Consider the following 18,588-nt stretch of genomic DNA (forward strand, 5'->3'; position numbering starts at 1 on the left):
GGACCCGCGACGGGCCTCTTTTGTCCCCAAAGGGAGCCACTCGGCACCGGGAGATGCATATGTAGCGGGATGGAGCCCGGGCGATGGAAGGGGAAGGGAATCGAAGGGGTCTGGAAGGCCGGGTTTTTTCTGGGGATGGGGCATGACCATGGATGAATGCAATTCAGGTACCTAGAATACCTGTAGCAAGCAACAAGAGGCGAGGACTCGGCGAGGAGGCATGATACACACGGGCAAGGCAAGACAAGACAAGGGGAACTCGGTGAGCGGGCATGGGCCGGCCTTGATTCTTCGCATAAATAAATCCGATGAGATATAGATCAGATGAAACAAGCAATCAAGCGACTCGAAGCGAACCGCAAGACAGGACAAGGAAACGACGACGAACGTGACAGACACTGACAACTGGGTTGGGTTGTCATGAGTCTCAGAGAAGTGACACTCGTTGACAACTCCAGTCTCAGCCAAAGAGACACAGAGAGAAAAAAACAAGCTGTAATCAGTCACTTGCAGCACTACGTCAACAGTCCCCATGTCCTGCTCCGTAATCTACCTCACCGTCCCCATGCCAAGCCCATGTACGAAAAGGTACATAGGTAAGGGACGGGGAAAGGTGACAGTTGAGTGGACGTCGCTCGGTCAGATCCATCCGCCGCGTGACGTTAGACTGACAAGGAGCCTCGGCGCCTCGTCCTTCCTGTTGCCCAATCCAACCTAGGTACTTTGTAGCGAGGTTCTTGCTTGCTCGCCGCCCTTTTCTTCGAGGTGAGAGAGAGAAACGTCTTGTTCACAAGCTTTTTCACAAGCACCGCGGAGGTTTTTCGGTATGCCGAGTTCCACGGGAAAGCATAAAAAGAGGATCGCGGTCACCCTGGACGGGGAAGAAGATGGACACCGGGGAATGAGAGTCGAAGCATAAAGGTCCGATCCCAACTACAACCTCTGCAACTGGTCATTCCATCTCGGGAAACGGTTTCACGGTCTTGCATAACGGACCTACTGTACACAACCCGCCAGATCCCATCGGGGAGCAGGATCGATCCTCGTTTTCCGCCACATCCAATCTCTCTTGCCATCTGATCTGTGTTTCGCGGGTGGTCTCGCCGACCGTTCTGTCAAAACTCCGTTTTGTTACCGTTGTCCCACTCGGGGAACTATTATTACTATCATCATCTTTTGACCGCTGTATCGATCGAGCTCTGCTGGAAACTGGAGCTTGCGTCCAGAACCAACAGCTTAGAAGCGCACTACTGCCCATCATCGTCTGAGGCAGAGCTAGGGAACCCCAGGAACTCGGGAAGCAGGCGAGTTTCAGCAAAGGTGAGTGAACGGCAAGGCTCAAACAAAACGAAAAGCTGCCCTTGGTCCGCTGCAGGCCTGTCCCAGTTGAGTTGAGAGCCCAGCTGCCATCTGTTTTTTTGTTGTCCACCCCCTTTCCATTTTTCCCTTTGCCCCTTCAAGAAGAAAAAAAGCCATGCACCCCGGCCGGCGGCAACCCGGTCGTCCATTCCATCCGTGTCCATGCTCATCGTGGCATCCATTGTCCCTTTCCCATCTCCTTCCCTTCCCTTCCCTTCGGACATGGGCATCCATAAGTCATCATCGGACAACAAGCATCGCGCAAGCGCACAAGCAAAAGCCCACCTTGGAGCGTGGCCCGGTGAGCCCACCTTCGCCCACCTTTTGTCCTCGTTTGGCATCTGGCGGAGTCAGCCACCACAGCCCCTTGCCCCGAGCGCTCCACTGGTCCGGAACAACGGCGCCCAATTTGCCCGCGTGCGTCGAGTTCCTTGACACCACGCCCCGGGCATGGCCAATTGCATCAGGCCAGAATCTGGTTTACGCAACTGCCATGGCTGGCTCCTCTGTGTGGAGCGGGCACCTCAAGCTCGAGGGGACCTGAGGTCACCGGTGTAGGTACCTTTCGTCGATAAGGTATCTTTCTTTACGGGCTTGCGGGCTGGGCCTGGGGCGTTGCGTGCAGTGTAGTGCAGTGTAGTGCAGCACACCTGCAGCGACGATGCATCGCTGGAGCGGCAGCCTCTTACAGAGACTTGCAGCATCCGGGGGGGCCACAGGGGGCGACTCGGCGGGCTCGGGGTGCGCTGCAGGCTGGCTACAGGGCATGTCCAGTGCATGTCGCGCTCCAAACAAACAACTGTCCATCATCCATGGATGACACTGACTGACTGTTCCAATGTACTCCAGGTATCTTTTTCGGACGCACACTCCCGCCCGGGACCTCACCTCACCTCACCTCACCCGCAAAAACACGCCCCCCCCGGTCCCACCCAGGCCACCGGAGACGTCCCCAAGGCCCCTCCTTCCTCCCCCCCCTAATCGAAAATCCTCAGGGCCGCAGCCCACTATGACACCGTCGCTGAGCACGCCCCGTCAGACTCACGGTGGCCGTAGCATCCTGAGCTCGACTGATAAAACGGCGCCGACCTCGTCCTCTTCTTTCTCGAGTTCCATCTCTAGACTCAACCATATCGCTCGTCATCTATCGCCCATCATGGCTTCCACTACCAACTTCCCTGCCGACATTGTCCCCCAGGCCCCCGAAGATGCTCTCTTCGGTCTCGCCAGGGCTTACAAGGCCGATGAGAGCACCAGCAAGGTCGATCTTGTAAGTTGCTTCTTCTTGTTCTTATCTTGTCCCTCTTGTTGTTGTTGACTCCTGCTAACATCTCTTTCTCTCAGGGTATCGGCGCTTACAGAGACGAGAACGCAAAGCCTTGGGTGTTGCCCGTCGTCAAGAAGGTATGCCTTACACCGAGCTGCTCCCCGTGAGCTTCGCTCTACCGCGTCGCCTCTGCATCCCTCTGTCGCATAAACCCATAAGCCCCATCCCCTCTGTCGCATGCACATGCATTGCCCTTCCACGAACGCCCTACCACCCAAAAACAATCCCCCCTGCTCGGGAGACGCTTCCGATGCGGATCCGCCAGAGGCAGCTCCAGCTCCTTACAGCTCGCGCGCTCTCTCTGGCTTTCGTATAAGCGCCTTTCAGGGGTCATGGGGCCAACACTTCACGATGCGCCTCATGGAGCCCTCTCGCGCAAATCCGTGCCAGAGCTCGCCCCAATCGCCCCAATCGGCCCCGCCGCGACTTTGCCCGAATTCTTGACTGCTCTAGAACTTGGCTAACCCCGCATGCGTCACAGGCTGATGAGATCCTCCGAAACGACCCCGAGCTCAACCATGAGTACGCCCCCATTGCGGGTATCGCCAGCTTTACCTCCAAGGCTGCCGAGCTGATCTTCGGCGCCGACTCCCAGGCGCTCCAGGAGAAGCGCACCGTCACTCTGCAGACCATCTCGGGCACCGGTGCCGTGCATCTGGGCGCTCTCTTCCTCGCCAAGTTCTACCAGGGCCCCCGCACCATCTACGTCTCAAATCCCACCTGGGCGAACCACCACCAGATCTTCAAGAACGTCGGTCTCACGGTCGACACATACCCCTACTTCCACAAGGAGACCAAGGGCCTCGACTTTGAGGGCCTGAAGGAGACTCTGCAATCCGCTGCCGAGGGCTCCGTCTTCGTCCTCCATGCCTGCGCTCACAACCCCACTGGTGTCGACCCGACCCAGGAGCAGTGGACCGAGATTGCTGCCATCATGAAGGAGAAGAAGCATTTCCCCTTCTTCGACACCGCCTACCAGGGCTTCGCCTCTGGCGACCTCGCCCGCGACGCCTGGTCCATCCGCTACTTCACAGAGCAGGGCTTTGAGCTCGTTGTCGCTCAAAGTTTCGCCAAGAACTTTGGTCTCTACGGCGAGCGTGCTGGCTGCTTCCACGCCGTCACTCCCTCAAGTGATGATGCCTCCACCACCATCACCCGCATCGGCTCTCAGCTCGCCGTCCTCCAGCGATCCGAGATCTCCAACCCTCCCCTGTACGGTGCTCGCATTGTCAGCACTGTGCTCAACGACGCCGACCTCTTTGCCGAGTGGGAGGAGAACCTGCGCACCATGTCGGGCCGCATCATCAGCATGCGCGACGCCCTGCGGTCCAAGCTTGAGGAGCTCGAGACCCCTGGCACCTGGAACCACATCACCGACCAGATTGGCATGTTCAGCTTCACGGGTCTGACCGAGTCACAAGTGCTCAAGCTCCGGGAAGAGTTCCACATCTACATGACCAAGAACGGTCGTATCAGCATGGCTGGTCTCAACGAGAACAACGTTGAGTACTTTGCCAAGGCTGTTGACAAGGTAGTACGGGACGACGTTGAGGTGACGGAAGAGTAAGCAAGCAACTTGATTTGTTTTGGGATCGTTTGTATGAACTCATGGGACATGGTCACTCTACTACTACAAGAAGACCCTGGAAAGGACTCGGCGTTGGTTTACAGCTTTTGATTATCGCACCTAGGTACTTGCCTACCTACATCTTGGCGGGGTCTCTGCAAAAAGCATTGGACGATCCTGGTTTTTGTGTTCTGCGTATAGCTCTAATATACCTCACCCGCAAGCCAATGCATTTCAAGACGAATTAGACTTTAACATGTTGTGCCTTGCCCTGTTTATCGTGTGATGTCGTCTGAGCTTGAGCTTGAGCTTGAGCTCCAAATCTCGAGACCTTGTTTCATTGTCCACGTTGACATGTGGTAAGGGCGTATTCTTGGCGTTAGGTACTTGGACGCCACACCTTTTCCCAAGCAGACGGGCATGAACACCCTGGGGGGGCCTGACCTGACCTGGCCCGGAGGAAGGCAGGCGCAGTGGAGTCGCAGCTTCCCTCCCTCGATTTCTTTTAAACTGCCGCTTCGAGCAGGCTCCGATTCCCGAGCTTTGTCTGTGATTGGCCCGCCTCTCACCTTGGACGGCGGGTAGTTCCTGCCTTGTTGGGCAAGTTTTATCTTTCTGTGGTAGCTGGGGCCCAAAGCAGGAAGGGACGCCAACGCAAGAGAAGAAACATGGGGATCATGCAAAAAAAAAAAACCACCCACACCATTCGGTGAAATCTCGCACTCTCGGGGGAGATGGCGACGATGACTTCTTCTAAAGTCCGGCCTCGTGAGCGTTCACGGCCGACGGTGAAGCGACTCCGATATACCGGGGGAGGGGGGAGGGTCGATGACTGGTCCCCTGGTCCCGTCTGGGGAAAGGGAATGGACGGTCGCCTCCCCACACGGAGAAGGGCGGTCCGGTTTTCGTTCTTCTGCTCCCGCTTCACCTTCTCTCTCGATTTTTTTTTTCTTTCAGCCCACCCCCGCATGGATGCCATTTGTTCCCCCGCATGGGAGCCGCTCGCTTGCCCTGACCTGGGGACCGGGGGGCGCTGATACTGGGACGGGGCCCAAAACCCGGCCAATGGCCGGAGGGGGTGTGGTCTTGCTGCGCTTGACTTGACCTGGACGGGGGAAACCGGCGGAACGGAGGTTCCTGGCGGTGGGGACGGAGGTGATAAGGAGCTTCACCGTGGACAACAAAGTGAGTTCGGAGGGGGGAGTGGATTGTCTTTGATAACCAGGTGATTATGTTTGAACTGCAAGTCTGCATCAAAAGTTGCTGTTTGAACAGTCCTGCTTACCTTTTCGTTATGTCATGAGGAAGCAGCTTTACAACATAGGATCCATTTTGACCCCGACAAACGCCGATGTCATGAAGTTTTTCCGCAAAACTTCTACAAAATCCAATGTTTTTTTTTTCTCAAACCAGGAAAAACTTGCCGGTCAAGATGACTTGCTCTATGTACATTTGCAGGTGGGCTATTACACAATTGCGTATCCACCACTGCGGGTCCTTGGGACCCAAACAATGTTGACCTGAAGGTACAAACTAGGACTTTGGGGAAGAAAATTCCCACTTACAATGAGTCTTTCTTGTTGCAAGGGCCTCCGATGCCGGTGGGGGTGCGCCGATAGTAAAAATGACCAAGAATAAATTGCTTGGCGGCCATTGGGACGGTGCAGATTACCAACATTACGTAGGGGTCTCGCAATCGGTAGTGTACCTTGCGTATTTTGTGTGTATCTCGGTGAGGCTGTCTGGAAGAAAAGAGACCCAGCTGTCTGGTGAGGGAGGGCAACTTCTGGCGGGCATGTAACTGCGTGTCTCAACTGTCTCACAGGATGAGGGTGTCGAAGCTTCGGACATTGAAAAAAAGCTGCCTTGGTTCGATAAGCAAGGGTTGAGCAGGGCGTAAACATTCGACTCGTGGCGAATCTGGGGTTATCTCTGGGGTTATCGCCGGGGGGGGTTTGTTGGTGAGTCCCAACATGGCGGAAGTGTGCTTTCTGCCCCGTTCCAGCATCTTATCTCTTCGGACACTGGTCTTCCGGAGGGAGTGAAAGCTGGCGGAGACAGATATCCATCCGTGTTCTAGGTAGGTGGGCAACAAAGATAACCGAGACGGCTGTGCAAGATGGACTGATCTCCCCGGTTGAATCGACAGGCCGTGGCATGACTTGGCGATCTTGGAAGGTTAGGGGGGGTTGCCTCGGTAATGCATTTTTCTTGTGAACGTCCTCGGTGTGAGTTGTGACATTTACATGACCTCGGGATAGTTGTTGAAATGGAAGTTCATGAGAACGGGACTTGCATGGATGGTTGGGTTCACAGGTTGGCCGGTTTGGTTCAAACGGTTGGTAGGGAGGGATTCCTGTTCAAGTTTGACACACCAGACTGTCAAGGGCAGTAACTCGTATAACTAGCTTATGCAAGAAGGGCTGTTTTCTGGCGTGGGAAACTAGTAGTAGGGTGAGTTCAATCACAAGGTTGAACTAGGCGGAGTCTCGACTTATTCAACTACCAGCCTGCCTCCCTTGCACCCCCAGGGCGGGGAACAGGTTGAACGCCTAGGCATGATTGTTAAAGATAGAAAAGCCATCTGGGCTTTCTGTGTCGCAAAATTCTATTCCTTACTGCAGAAAAGTGTTCCCAGAGGCATTCCTAGAAGGTCGCCATGTTGGGTTGGATGGTATTCATCTCTTTGTGTGACTACGCGACTAGACCTAATGTCTGGGGGAGGTGTAGCTGCCTGGAGCCACTACGCGAGCACAGTTCAACCACTCCTGACCCCACCACCAAACACTATCAAGATAGCATCAATCAAATCAACCAACCACCCGTAATGCAGCTATGGGCAGACGCCTGCCGTGGAAGACATCCACGACTCCTTCGAACGCTGATAAGAAACCGCCCGTGAAGTCGGATAGCCCACGCGCTGCGCGGACTAACTCACCGAGCCTGGCGTCAGCCTCAACCCCGGCGTCGTTCATCAAGAAACCGCGTCGCGATCGCGTCATTGACGATGAAGGTATCTCGCAACTTGCTCACGCACATCATTTCACAGCTAAACGTGTTTTAAGATGGTGTAAGGAGCCCATCCACGTCGCCGCCGCCAGAACCACCACCAGAGAGGTACATCCAATTCTTATCCTCACTTGAGCCCCGTGACTAACATACCCCCAGATTCATGAGACCCGGTCCTCAGCGTGATGACCGCTACCGCATGGTTGAGGACGAGTTCCTCAACATGGCTCACCAGTTCACCACGCATCTTCACCGCGCAGAGTACAACCGTCTCAAGTCCCTAGCCAAGAGCCAAAACGCCGACACCATCCGTGAGATTGAGCGTCCTATAATCGGGGCACCCACACTCCTTGCTCGGCGAAGGCAGGAAAGCGTGCGGCGTGCCGTTAAACAGCGGGGATTCATGCGTAACGGCGATGAAGAAGAGACGCCGTTCGTGGGGAGAAGTCTGAAGGGCTTGATGGAGAGTCCCAGAAAGGAGCACAAATGGATATCAGGCGGCATGGCCGGGGCGGCGGCTACGAGGGCAGCAGCTGGGTTCGATTCGCAGAAGTTGAGCCCAGTCAAGCTAAAAGCAACTCCGAAGGCGTTCTCGGCCAAGAAGCGTCAATTACCCGCCGCAGATGACGAGGAGACGGACGACGGAGAGGATCTGGATCTATCCACGCCCTCTCGGACACCCATGGTGAAATCAAGTCGCACCACGCAAACTTCATCTCCAGCCATGGCTCGGTCAGCGACAAGGCCGACATTTAGCACTCCTCGGCCCTTGAGCACGACCACCACTAACACCCCAAGAACAAGCTCAAGTATAAGGCGACCAACTACAGCATCCAGCAAAACCGAGACACCATATATTGGCAAAGCATCCAAACACAAAGATATTCATGATGATGACGAGGACGACGATCCCTTTGGGATCAAAAAGCGAAGAATTCAACGGCAAAAGTCAAAAGAGCAAGTTCGCAAGGTGGAACAGCATACACCCGCCAAAAAGAGGTCTTCTCTCGACGACATTCCCTCTTTTATATGAGCATCCATGCCGATGCTCTGTCACCACAATCTTGTCAAACACCAACACAAGCCATGGAAGTCAAATCAGTTCTTTTCATTGTGAGTCCTAACCATGCATTTGCCGATCCTCCATCGTAAGCTCATCAAAGTCGTCCAGCAACTCATCCATATCAACATGCGGCGCCTCATCATCGCCCTCCTCCGTCTCTGCTATGCTCATCTCCTCCTCTGTCTTCTTCTTAGACTTGTACAAGGCGAGCGTGGCACGGAGCTCCTCGTCTTCCTCCACATCCCGCAAGAACTGCTCGTACTCTCGGTCCATGCGGTCCTGGTCGGCCTTCTTGGGAAGAAGCTCTCCCTCGTCCTTGTCCATGCGCTTGAGCTTCCAGTTTCTCTTGCGGTTCTTCCGGCGGCGGGGATAGTGCTTCTTGACCAGCACCACGTCGGGAATTGTCGACCCATACTGGTTGGAGGCCTCGATAGCCTCGTATTCTGTGTTGTTGAAGACGGTACCGGACAGTAGGTAACCCATGGCCGAGTCACCAGGCTGGAGGAGTCGGCCCAGGTGTGTCCTTGTGAAATATGTTCGGTCATTGTGGCCGAGATCAGAGGCTCGGGCAACTGTGGCTTCGGCAAGCGTCCACTTGCCCTTCTGAGTCATGGTAGGCTCAATATCCATGACGATGAACTCGACGAGCTCGTGTGTATCGGCGAGAGACAGGAAAGGAGCACGCCAGTAGATTGGTGAGCTGACGTCGCATGTCTGAAGGGTCTGGGGGTCCAAAAGGTAGACCGAGGTGCCGATCCTGTGGCAGAGGAGGAGAGGGGAGACGTTGCCGTTCTGCTTGGCCATCTTGATGGGCATAGCGACCAAGTCGTCTTTGCATATAGGCACCAACTCGGCCGAGTATGTGAACTTGTAGGACGTCTTGGAGGTGTGGACATCGTGAGAGATGAGCTCCTGAGACGCCTTCACCTTGACGGGAACAACAGAGTTGAGGAAATCAATAAACTTCTCAGCCTGGTTCTTCTGGGAAAAGAAAAAGTCGATGCCGTCCTTGGCCTCCTTGATGTTGAGGGTATCCCGGTGGGCGCCGTGCTTCATGATCAGCTGCTCGAGGAACAAAAAGGTTCGCTTGTGGAGGACCTTTTGGCGGACCTGGACGGCTGCTCGCCAGACGTTGGCCGTGTACGACTTGGCGCACTCAGGGCACTGCTGGTAGGCCACGACGTAGACCACCTCGAAGCTCTGCTGGAGGAGCATGCCATCCTGGACGGCGTCCTGGATGGTGAGCTTGACCTTGATACGGCGCGAGTGCGGCTCGGTCCAGACAAAGCTCGCGTCGACGATGCGGACCTTGTTCAGGCCGCGCAGCTTCTTGAGGCACAGGGCCAGCAGCTCTCGGGACTCGGGGGCGGCCACGATCCAGCTGGTGGGGGGCATGAGCCATCGGTCGCAGTCTCGGCAGAAGTTGAGGGTGGCCTCGCGCTGGACGCCCTGGGAGATGTCGACGGTGAGCTTGATGCAGTCGTAGCAGAGGGCGCCGGCGGAAGTCGTTCCATCGATAGGGGCGCCGCAGTTGCAGCAGAGAATACTGAAGTCTTAGTTAGTCGTCCGTCTTTCTCTTTGCGCATGTGTGCGGGGTGATGGATGGGATGGGAATGAGGGCACACTCACGTCGCAGCGCCCTGCTGCTGAGAGACAGGGGCGATGGAAATAGGCTGGTCATCAAGATCCATCGACATGTTGGGCAAACGATGTCTCTGGTGATGGATGACTTTGGTTGATTTGGTTCAAGATGGACGAGTTCGTGACTCTCAGGAAAGAGTGGGAAAATTGGTTGATAAGCGCTGCGGGCGCCTTATCGGCCATGATTTTTTTGCTGAAAAATTGTTGCCCCTCCTGCCGGGAGGCGATTTTTGGCGATTCTTTTTTGGGAAAGTGGGGTATTTTTCTTTGGTTGTGGTTACCAATAGCCTTAGATATATTCGACTTGTTAGGCTGCACATGCATGTTAAACATCTAAGCATGTGCCTATAATGATTGGAAGCATGAGGGATGGTAATGATGATTATGTTTACCATTTTGTGACTGGGTAAGTTATGTTCTTTCATATAACTCTGAAATGTGAGTTCCTCAGCTCCTAGGGTAGGAGATAAGTCAATCTGGCAATCACCCATTAACTAGATACCTCTTGAGCTCAACTTAATTTGGTGTGATTCAAGTTGAAGGCGTTGGAAATCCATATACTTCTGCAATGCTAGTTTTATATGGCCCAAGTTAACTGTCCTGTACTCCTTATAGAAAAGTATCAAAAACTGGCTGATTATTAAAAAATCTTGCTTAATACTCTCGCCACCTCTGCTGGCTGTTCCTCCACTTCCGTCCTCTTCTTGGCCAGCGGAACCTGCTTGAAAGACCTCTTGACCTGCCGCACTTCGTCCTCGCCCTGCTCCTCGACGCCGGCCTTCCTCTTCTTGGCCTTTGCCTTGGCCTCCATGCCGTCGAGCATCTTGGCCTTCTCGACGTTCCTGACAAACTCCTTGTTCTCGCGCGTCGTCTTGCTGATCTCGGCCCTCATGCGGCTGGTGCGCTCGGCGTTCTCGGTAGCGATCTGCTCCGTCAGGTTGTGCCACTTGAAGCCCTTGAGGTAGAGCAGGTTCCACAGGTCGTCGCGGTAGTAGCTGCCCTTCTTGCCGCCGATGGTGCGCGCGTTGAGCAGCTCGCAGACGGCCTTGGCATCCTTCTTGTTTACAAACTCGACCCAGCCCTCGGTGTAGGAGCGCTTCTTGTTGCCGCCGGCGCGGACGCGGCGGGCGTGCGACGCAGGGTCCTCGGGGGCCAGGAAGATGCGGTTGATGGTACCGTAAGGCTCGAGGAGGGAACGAAGCTTGGCGGGCTTCATGAAGGGCGGGATGCGGGAGAGGTAGACGACGCCAGACTTTTTGATTGCGGCCTCAGATGCGACGAGGTTCTTCTTTGTTAGGGGCTTTGTGATGTCGGGCAGTTCTGTCGATAGCGAGTCTTTTGATTTGCGTTTTGACTTTTTGGGTTCATCTTTGGTTTCCTCATCCTCCTTTAGGTCTGCACCTCCCTCGGCCACATCGTCCTCGTTGTCGCTGGCATCGCGATCAACGTCGCTACCCAGGTCGTCCTCATCGTCCGAGTCGAGTTTCCGTCGCTTGGCCGTGTGGCCGCCCTTTGTCACTTCATCTTCAGAGTTGTAACCGACATCGTTCTCCTCGTCGCTGTCGGCGGTGTCGAGAAAGTCGTTCTTCTTTTCTGGCGCCATGTTGAAGTGCCAATTGGTTTGTCGCGAACTCCAGAGCATCAGACCCTGAGGCTGGGGATCTAGAAAAAAAAGTGGCTGATAAGATAAGCCATCCCTGGGTCATCCATATCCATTGAGGTGAAAGGGTCATGTGACTTGGAGGGGTCTTTGAACGACGTCACCGGTTGTGAGGGGAAGCTCAGGATACCAAGTTGATAATTGTACTGCTCAAGGCGAATTGGAGTTTAATTTTGGAGGCATCGCCTCTAGCTACAGATAATTGTTATTGATGTTGGCCAAGTGTGACAAGTTCTTAGCTGGGCGGCGAATAGCTAGCTCTATCATAGACATGTAGTAGATTTTAGGCCAGCCAGGTAGAGCAAAGCACTGACTCCCCGGCATTTCATCCCAGTACCGATCTGATGCAGGTTTCTTTTAATGGAAGGGCGTACCGCGGCAGCCAGTTCTCCCTCTCTCGCCTTATCATGAGGGCAATGATAGTGGGGTTGAGTGATGAATGACCTTGGCCGCGGCCGACGTCGGGTTTCGGATGGGTTACGTGGGGCAGGAGCAATCAATCAATGGACTGGACCGCGAGCCGCGAGCCGCCTGCCGCCGTCATTCACTGATGAGTGAGTGAGGCATCTCCAACTCAAATACTCCACTCTTCAACCTCCAAGCGAGATAGTCCAGTCTCTCTACAAGGCTTCAACCTTGAACCCTCTTCTTCTCTTATTCTTAGTCCCTCAATCAAGTTTCTCATAATGTCTGTCGAAGTCATCACCACAATCTCCCCCAACACCAACGAGGCCATCCTCACTAGGAATGGCGCCTCTGCGGCTGATCTTGAGACCCTCCCCAAGGTCGCCACCGAGGCCTTTGAGAGCTACCGCAAGACAACGCTGAAGGAGCGACAGCAGATCGTCCGCAAGTTCCTGGACGGCCTGTTGGCGAAGAAGGATGAGCTCGGTGAGGAGCTTACCGTGCAGATGGGACGTCCCATCTCGTACACTCCCGGAGAGGTTGCCACAGCTGTTAAGCGTGGCGAATATCTCCTCAAGATTAGCGACGAGGCTCTGCAGGATACCGACGGTGAGGCCGAGAAGGGCTTCAAGCGTTTCATCAGAAAGGTTCCTGTCGGTCCTGTGCTCATCCTCTTTGCCTGGAATGTACGTGCCAGCCCTATCACCATGTTGATCACCTTGTTGACCCGATCTAGTATCCTTACCTCATCTTGGTTAACTCACTGGTTCCTGCTCTGCTCGCAGGTTGCAGTGTGATCCTGAAGCCCTCACCTCAGACACCCACCATCGTGGAGCGTGTTGCCGAGATCCTCAAGGAGTCGGGCCTCCCCGATGGCGTCTGCCAATACTTCCACTCTGGATCCCCCAGTCTTATGGAGACTATCGTGAGGGATCCCAAGATCTCCCTGGTTTGCTTCACTGGCTCCGTTGCAGGAGGACTCGCAGTTCAAAAGGCGGCTTCTGACCGAATTGTGGGTGTCGGTCTGGAGTTGGGTGGTAAGGATCCGGCATATGTTCGATCAGATGTCGACATTGACTGGGCTGCTGCTGAGATTGTCGACGGCGCAATCTTTAACTCGGGACAGAGCTGCTGCTCTCTTGAGCGTGTGTACGTGGACGAGAAGATCCACGACAAGTTCGTCGAGGCGGTGCAGAATGTGCTCAAGAGCTACAAGCTGGGTGACCCATTCTCCAAGGAGACTCAGATCGGCCCTGTCATCTCGAAGCGATCCAAGCAGACTGCCGAGGACCACATCAAGGACGCCATCGCCAATGGTGCCAAGGATGCGACACCCGAGAACGACACCTTTAGCAACCCGCCTGCCAAGGGCAACTTTGTGAAACCCACCCTGCTCACGGGCGTCGACCACAGCATGCGGGTCATGACGGAGGAGTCGTTTGCCCCAATCAGTAAATTCTTGCGGTCTATCTTGAGGTACCCTCTACTAACGATGCTACAGTCCCCGTTATGAAGGTCAAGAGTGACGAAGAGGCCGTCAAGCTCATGAATGACAGCGAGTTTGGACTCACAGCCAGCATCTGGACCAAGGACACGGACAAAGGATACGAGCTTGCCGAGGAAGTGGAGGCGGGCACCGTCTTTGTCAACCGTTGCGATTACCCGAGCCCGGTAAGTTTTCTTCTCCCTAGCGCAGGGAGTGTCGGTGGGAACGTATTGATGGATTCATTTGCTAATCGACAACAGGACCTTGCGTGGACAGGATGGAAGAACTCAGGCAAGGGACAGACGCTTAGCCGATTCGGCTTTGATCAATTTGTGAAGCTCAAGAGCTACCACCTCAAGGATTATCCGAAATAGAGAATATGCTCTTTGTTTGGGAACGGATCAGTGACAGAAGGGGCGGTTAGACATGTGACTCGGATGAATGAGACGAACGCGGCCTTGAATTGATTCGGAGGACGTGTCGACTGCAAGCAAGCAAGCAAACAAGCAGATGGAGAAAGAATATGAAATGATATGAGACCACGGTTCACAGTTCGGTTGATGATGAGTCTCTTTTCTGTGAGCGTCGAGCAGAATGCATGCATATGATAATGGATGGCTTGGCGACTGTCTCTGAGACGCGTCTCGCCAGAGAGCGATTTGTGTGAGACGTTTTCAACGAGAAAGTTCATCTCTCTCGCAACCAAAGCTACTCAGGATGACATTGCCGCATTCGGACACGTTGGTGTGTCGAGCAATCTGCGACATGCCGTCACGGAGTGGTACGGCTCGTGTGGAGGCGGCGAGTGACGACATTGATGGCCCATTCCCTTGGGCAAGATAGTAGTAAACTATCACGACACGAAAAAGGGTCGATCAATGGTGATTGATCGGTTGCATAATTCATCCTTTTGACATGTTGTAGATCATGGGTAGCCTCTGCGATTAGCGATGCGCCGCCATCCCTCGTGTGACACGCATACACTAACTGACTCCCTGCCACCTGTCGGTAGGTCCAAGACATGGATCCATGGCTCAGGTACCGAACCTAAGCTATTTCTTGCAGCGGCCTCCCTGTGACAGCTCCAGCTCCAGCTCCAGCTCCGGTAAGCGCCTTGTTCACGGTCATGTCCCGCAACCGTGCGTTGCGTGTGCACTGCGCCTTGTCTCAGCTGAAGGGCGAGAAGTGAGACAGCCACCCGTGGACTTGTCAATAAAGCGAGAGAGATGAAAAAGGGGACATTGACAGCCCCTTCCAGCGGTTGGAATTCCAGTGCGTCGGATTCATTCCAGAAAGATTTGTCGCTCTGCCCCTGCTCCCGGCGTTTTGGGATGTTGGCAGCTAATCTCTACGAGAACGATCCTTTCAAAGTCTTGGTTTATATGAGTTGGCATTTGCAATCTAGAGTCAAAGGGTTTTTTCCTTTTTTTCTTATCTATTTATTTAAAAGTCTTTCCTCTCTCGTGTAGAAAAGAATTCCTGTCACTCATTTTTCTCTCACACACTCTCTCTTTCATTCCCACTTCCCGTGTCTTGGACTTTTTGACTCTCTTCTCTACACAGTCTCTCCACTCACTCACTCACTGCCACCAAACTTCTTTGTCTCTCTTATCAAATACCCGCCAACCCCCCTCGAGCCGCGTGCCGGGTTTCTCCTCTCAACCTCTCTCTTTTCTTTGTCTTCTCTAGAAGCGAGTCTAGAAGCTTGTTATTACCGTCTTTCCCGCCTTGCTGTCAAATTTAAAAGAAACAACTTGCTTCTTTCATCCACTTCTCAGCTGGTCTCTTTTTCTATTGAACCTGTGCGTCAAGACACACACATCACTTCGATTTTGCTTCTTTCTCGCCGGCTCTAGAACGTCCAGCCTCGCTTCCGTCGATCGATAATTCCTCCCCCCAAGAGTCTGCAGGCAGATGTTGTTGTCTGTATAAAAGCAAACACAATCCTTCTCTTCGACCTTCTAGAAGAACTACGACACACCAGGCCTTGATGGGATCCGCAGTGCTCGCCTCTTCCCCGGAAAGAGACCCCCGGTGCTTTCAACTACCCTTTACTCGCCTTCGAACTGTTAGAGCCAAGATGCACGTGTCGGACGATCTTCAGACGCTTTGCTCGCGAGTTCACGCCATTGTTCGGCGGCGAAAGGAGAAGAGGACGATGCAGATTGTGAGTCTACCTGCGGTATTGGACTCGATTATGCCGTGTTACTGACTGTCCTTGTTAGTCTGAACCGTTCAACTTTGAAAAGAACCCCGTCCATCTGCCGGGTCTGTCCGAGGAGCAGTAAGCATACACAATCCACAACACCACATCTCCATCTCTAACATTCACATCTAGACTCGTCATGCTCCGTGAAAAAGAGGCCGCCAGCCGCATCGGCATCGCAGACCCATGCACTCCTCCTCGAGCCCCTCGCTCTCCCGTCTCGACGTCGAGCCTCTTTTCCCATCCGGTCCGACCTCCCATCAAGTCGGTCCTCACGTCCAACTCTGTCTCGTCGACCGAGAGCCTGCAGTGAAGAAACACAGCCTCAGCAGGATCGTGTTGTTATTGTTTGTTATTTGTTGCTTTTTAAAGAATGGGGGGCGTCACTGTTGGTTTGGGAACACGTATTTGACAACTGCAGGTGGCATGGATCCCCTTGTACGATATAAACTAGATGGATACGGATATGGATGCCTGGGATTCGCATCTCGAAACAAACAAAGGCACGGAAAGGAAAGGAAGGAAGGCGAAAATGTGTTACTTGTCCATCATACCTGGAGTATAATGTAATTTCTGCTTTTACCCATCCAAGCCACCACCTGGAATGTGAATGAAACGTGGTGAGAACACCAAGGCAACAATGTTTCATTTCGGCTTCTGAGACTTGACCTCTCTCTTTTTCTTCAGTCAGACCAACATGGCTCCCCCACGTCAGCTCTGCTTTCAGACCCAGCCTGCGTACACGTCGAGGCTCTCGGATCGGACACCTTGCATCTCACCCTTGACCGCCAGGAGCTTGACCTTGGTGCCCTTGTCCTGAGCCCACCGCTTCAGAAACTCCTCGACCCGTTGCTTGGTCTCCTCGTCGTCCCTCATCAGTAGTGCCACGGCGTCGAAGCCACCAGCACCCGGGACAACGCCGCCGTAGACGCCCTCGACGGTGCTTAGGCCGTCGATGAGCTCCGTCTGGCTCTCGGGCTCGATGGGCACCTCGCTCGCGTCGCCCATCTTCCTGATCAGCTCCCTCACCGCCGCGATTCTGCTTGGCAGCTGCTCGACATCGCCAGCGTTGAGCGTCGCGATGAACTGCTCGTTCCTCCGCTGAAGCTCATCCCAGAGCTCCTTGGAAGCCTCCGGGTTCTGGGCCTTCCACGCCAGCACCTTCTTGACCATGCCGACCGTCTTGCTTCCGCAGTCGACATCGCACATGCGCAGCACTACGCCCTTGGGCATGATGACGGCGTCCTTGAGGATCTCGACATCCCACTCGGACTCACCGTCGACCAGCTTCACCAGCGCATCCGCGAACCCGGCGGCTCCAGGCTCGGGGATCTTGCTCAGTGTGGCCGGCGAGAAGCGCCTATACCTGCAGGACCCGTAGACGGCCGTCGCCACGTCAAAGCCGGACCCGACCTTGCCCTGCGCAGCGCAGTGAGCCGCCTGCGCCAGGTTGTGCAGCGTCCGCCTGCCCTTGTCCGAGTCAATGTCGAAGAGGTCTCGGGGAAGGTAGTGAGCCAGGAGGGACGCCGTCAGCGAGGTGACGAGGGCGGCCGACGAGCCCAGGCCCGTCTTGTTGGCCTCGCCCAGAGTCACGGGGAACCTGGCGAAGCGGCCACCCTTGGAGCCCTTGACCTCCGAGTGGGAGTAGTAGTCATTGTCCGCGAGGATGATGAGGCGGGCAGACGTCATGCTGTGGGTGGGCCGCTGGCCAGCGACGCGGTCAATGTAGGTGAGTGCGTAGCTGAGGGTTGTCTCGACAAATGGATTGGGGTTGATCTTGGCTCCGCTACAGAAGAGTGAGTAATGAGATGAACTTCATCTCTTAGAAGCCAAATTGCCAGGGCTCTCACTTACACCTGCAATTGAGTCACCTTGATGCCGCCGCCCTCCTCGGCCAGGTGGTATCCGTACCTCCACTGCGCCTCGAGGAACTGCGGGCTGTCGACGACGATCTCGGTCAGCTGCACCCCAGGCGTCGTGTGAATCTCGCCCGCGATGATGTTGATGCGCGCGTCCAGCCCAAACACAAACGCCGTGTACTGCTGGTCGAGCACCAGATACCCGCCTGCCAGGAAGACCTTGCCCGGGGCGGACACGGCGACGGTGGGGTTGCGGGTGGACATGCTGGGCGGCAGGTATGTATATACAGTTATATACAGTCGATGGAGAGAGGCAAAGAGAAGGACAAGACGTTCAATTGGGGCTGACGCTCAATGGCTCCGTGAGTTGTGAGCTCTTTTAACTTATAGTCCGGGAAGAATCGTAGACGCCTGGCGGGGCATCCTCATCTCATCAGCTTCCTTCCTACTCGTACAGTGCATGTGAGAGGTTTCCACACATGACCCACACTATCATCTAAGCACACTCAGAGTCCCGACAGACCGTGTCCTAAGCATTGCTTCTATTCCAAGGCACAACCATGATCCAATCAGAATACGCAACAGCAAGGCTTCACTCTTTATCAGTCAACTGTTTGACCCGATCATGATGCTAGCCTCACGTCATTATCGCTACATACAGGAACTTAGCATCACCCCTCAACTTGTGCAATCTCCAATCAGTCTCATCATCACTTTGCAAACGACTTGGCTTGTTTGATCATTGTCATTTCTTCCTTTATAGGTAGATACGTAAATATTGTTGGTACAAGCAGCAGGACCCTTTGCTCTGCTTTCCCTTGACCAATTCTTCCCAGGTGGCCTCCTTTATCCGTTCCTTTCCCTTCCCATCCCCTGTCCCCTGACCTGACCTGCCTCGTTCCCTGCTCTTTTGGTCCATTCATGCTGCAGACATGTAGTTTTCCCTTTCTTGGAGTGGTGATGTTCTATCAGGGAACGTCCGGCCCCAAATCCAATCATTCAAAGG

The 18,588-nt window shown here is 54.4% G+C and overlaps 7 protein-coding genes across 7 annotated transcripts; 4 read left to right on the forward strand and 3 right to left on the reverse strand.

Moving 5' to 3' along the window:
* Positions 1-2,368: 2,368 nt before the first annotated feature.
* On the forward strand, positions 2,369-4,253 carry NCS57_00253300 (Aspartate aminotransferase; the record flags this gene model as incomplete). The annotated part of the gene is made up of 3 exons (XM_053052562.1): positions 2,369-2,629; positions 2,704-2,763; positions 3,168-4,253. 3 exons carry the CDS (start codon positions 2,369-2,371, stop codon positions 4,251-4,253), a joined length of 1,407 nt encoding a protein of 468 aa, XP_052917808.1.
* Positions 4,254-7,088: 2,835 nt separating this feature from the next.
* Positions 7,089-8,153, forward strand: NCS57_00253400 (uncharacterized protein; the record flags this gene model as incomplete). The annotated part of the gene is made up of 3 exons (XM_053052563.1): positions 7,089-7,370; positions 7,444-7,947; positions 8,061-8,153. 3 exons carry the CDS (start codon positions 7,089-7,091, stop codon positions 8,151-8,153), a joined length of 879 nt encoding a protein of 292 aa, XP_052917809.1.
* A 229-nt stretch (positions 8,154-8,382) lies between these two features.
* On the reverse strand, positions 8,383-10,022 carry NCS57_00253500 (60S ribosomal export protein NMD3; the record flags this gene model as incomplete). The annotated part of the gene is made up of 2 exons (XM_053052564.1): positions 8,383-9,871; positions 9,955-10,022. 2 exons carry the CDS (start codon positions 10,020-10,022, stop codon positions 8,383-8,385), a joined length of 1,557 nt encoding a protein of 518 aa, XP_052917810.1.
* Positions 10,023-10,606: 584 nt separating this feature from the next.
* NCS57_00253600 (18S rRNA factor 2) lies at positions 10,607-11,608 on the reverse strand (the record flags this gene model as incomplete). Its single annotated transcript, XM_053052565.1, has 1 exon — positions 10,607-11,608. The coding sequence occupies one exon, from the start codon at positions 11,606-11,608 to the stop codon at positions 10,607-10,609; it is 1,002 nt and encodes a 333-aa protein (XP_052917811.1).
* Positions 11,609-12,312: 704 nt separating this feature from the next.
* NCS57_00253700 (uncharacterized protein) lies at positions 12,313-13,891 on the forward strand (the record flags this gene model as incomplete). Its single annotated transcript, XM_053052566.1, has 4 exons — positions 12,313-12,717; positions 12,768-13,482; positions 13,533-13,702; positions 13,778-13,891. 4 exons carry the CDS (start codon positions 12,313-12,315, stop codon positions 13,889-13,891), a joined length of 1,404 nt encoding a protein of 467 aa, XP_052917812.1.
* Positions 13,892-15,507: 1,616 nt separating this feature from the next.
* On the forward strand, positions 15,508-16,036 carry NCS57_00253800 (uncharacterized protein; the record flags this gene model as incomplete). The annotated part of the gene is made up of 3 exons (XM_053052567.1): positions 15,508-15,684; positions 15,743-15,801; positions 15,856-16,036. 3 exons carry the CDS (start codon positions 15,508-15,510, stop codon positions 16,034-16,036), a joined length of 417 nt encoding a protein of 138 aa, XP_052917813.1.
* Positions 16,037-16,446: 410 nt separating this feature from the next.
* On the reverse strand, positions 16,447-17,846 carry NCS57_00253900 (Phosphomevalonate kinase; the record flags this gene model as incomplete). The annotated part of the gene is made up of 2 exons (XM_053052568.1): positions 16,447-17,509; positions 17,578-17,846. 2 exons carry the CDS (start codon positions 17,844-17,846, stop codon positions 16,447-16,449), a joined length of 1,332 nt encoding a protein of 443 aa, XP_052917814.1.
* Between the last annotated feature and the right edge of the window lie 742 nt (positions 17,847-18,588).

The sequence above is a fragment of the Fusarium keratoplasticum genome, chromosome 2, assembly GCF_025433545.1.
Source record: "Fusarium keratoplasticum isolate Fu6.1 chromosome 2, whole genome shotgun sequence".
Classification (NCBI taxonomy): Eukaryota; Fungi; Ascomycota; class Sordariomycetes; order Hypocreales; family Nectriaceae; genus Fusarium; species Fusarium keratoplasticum.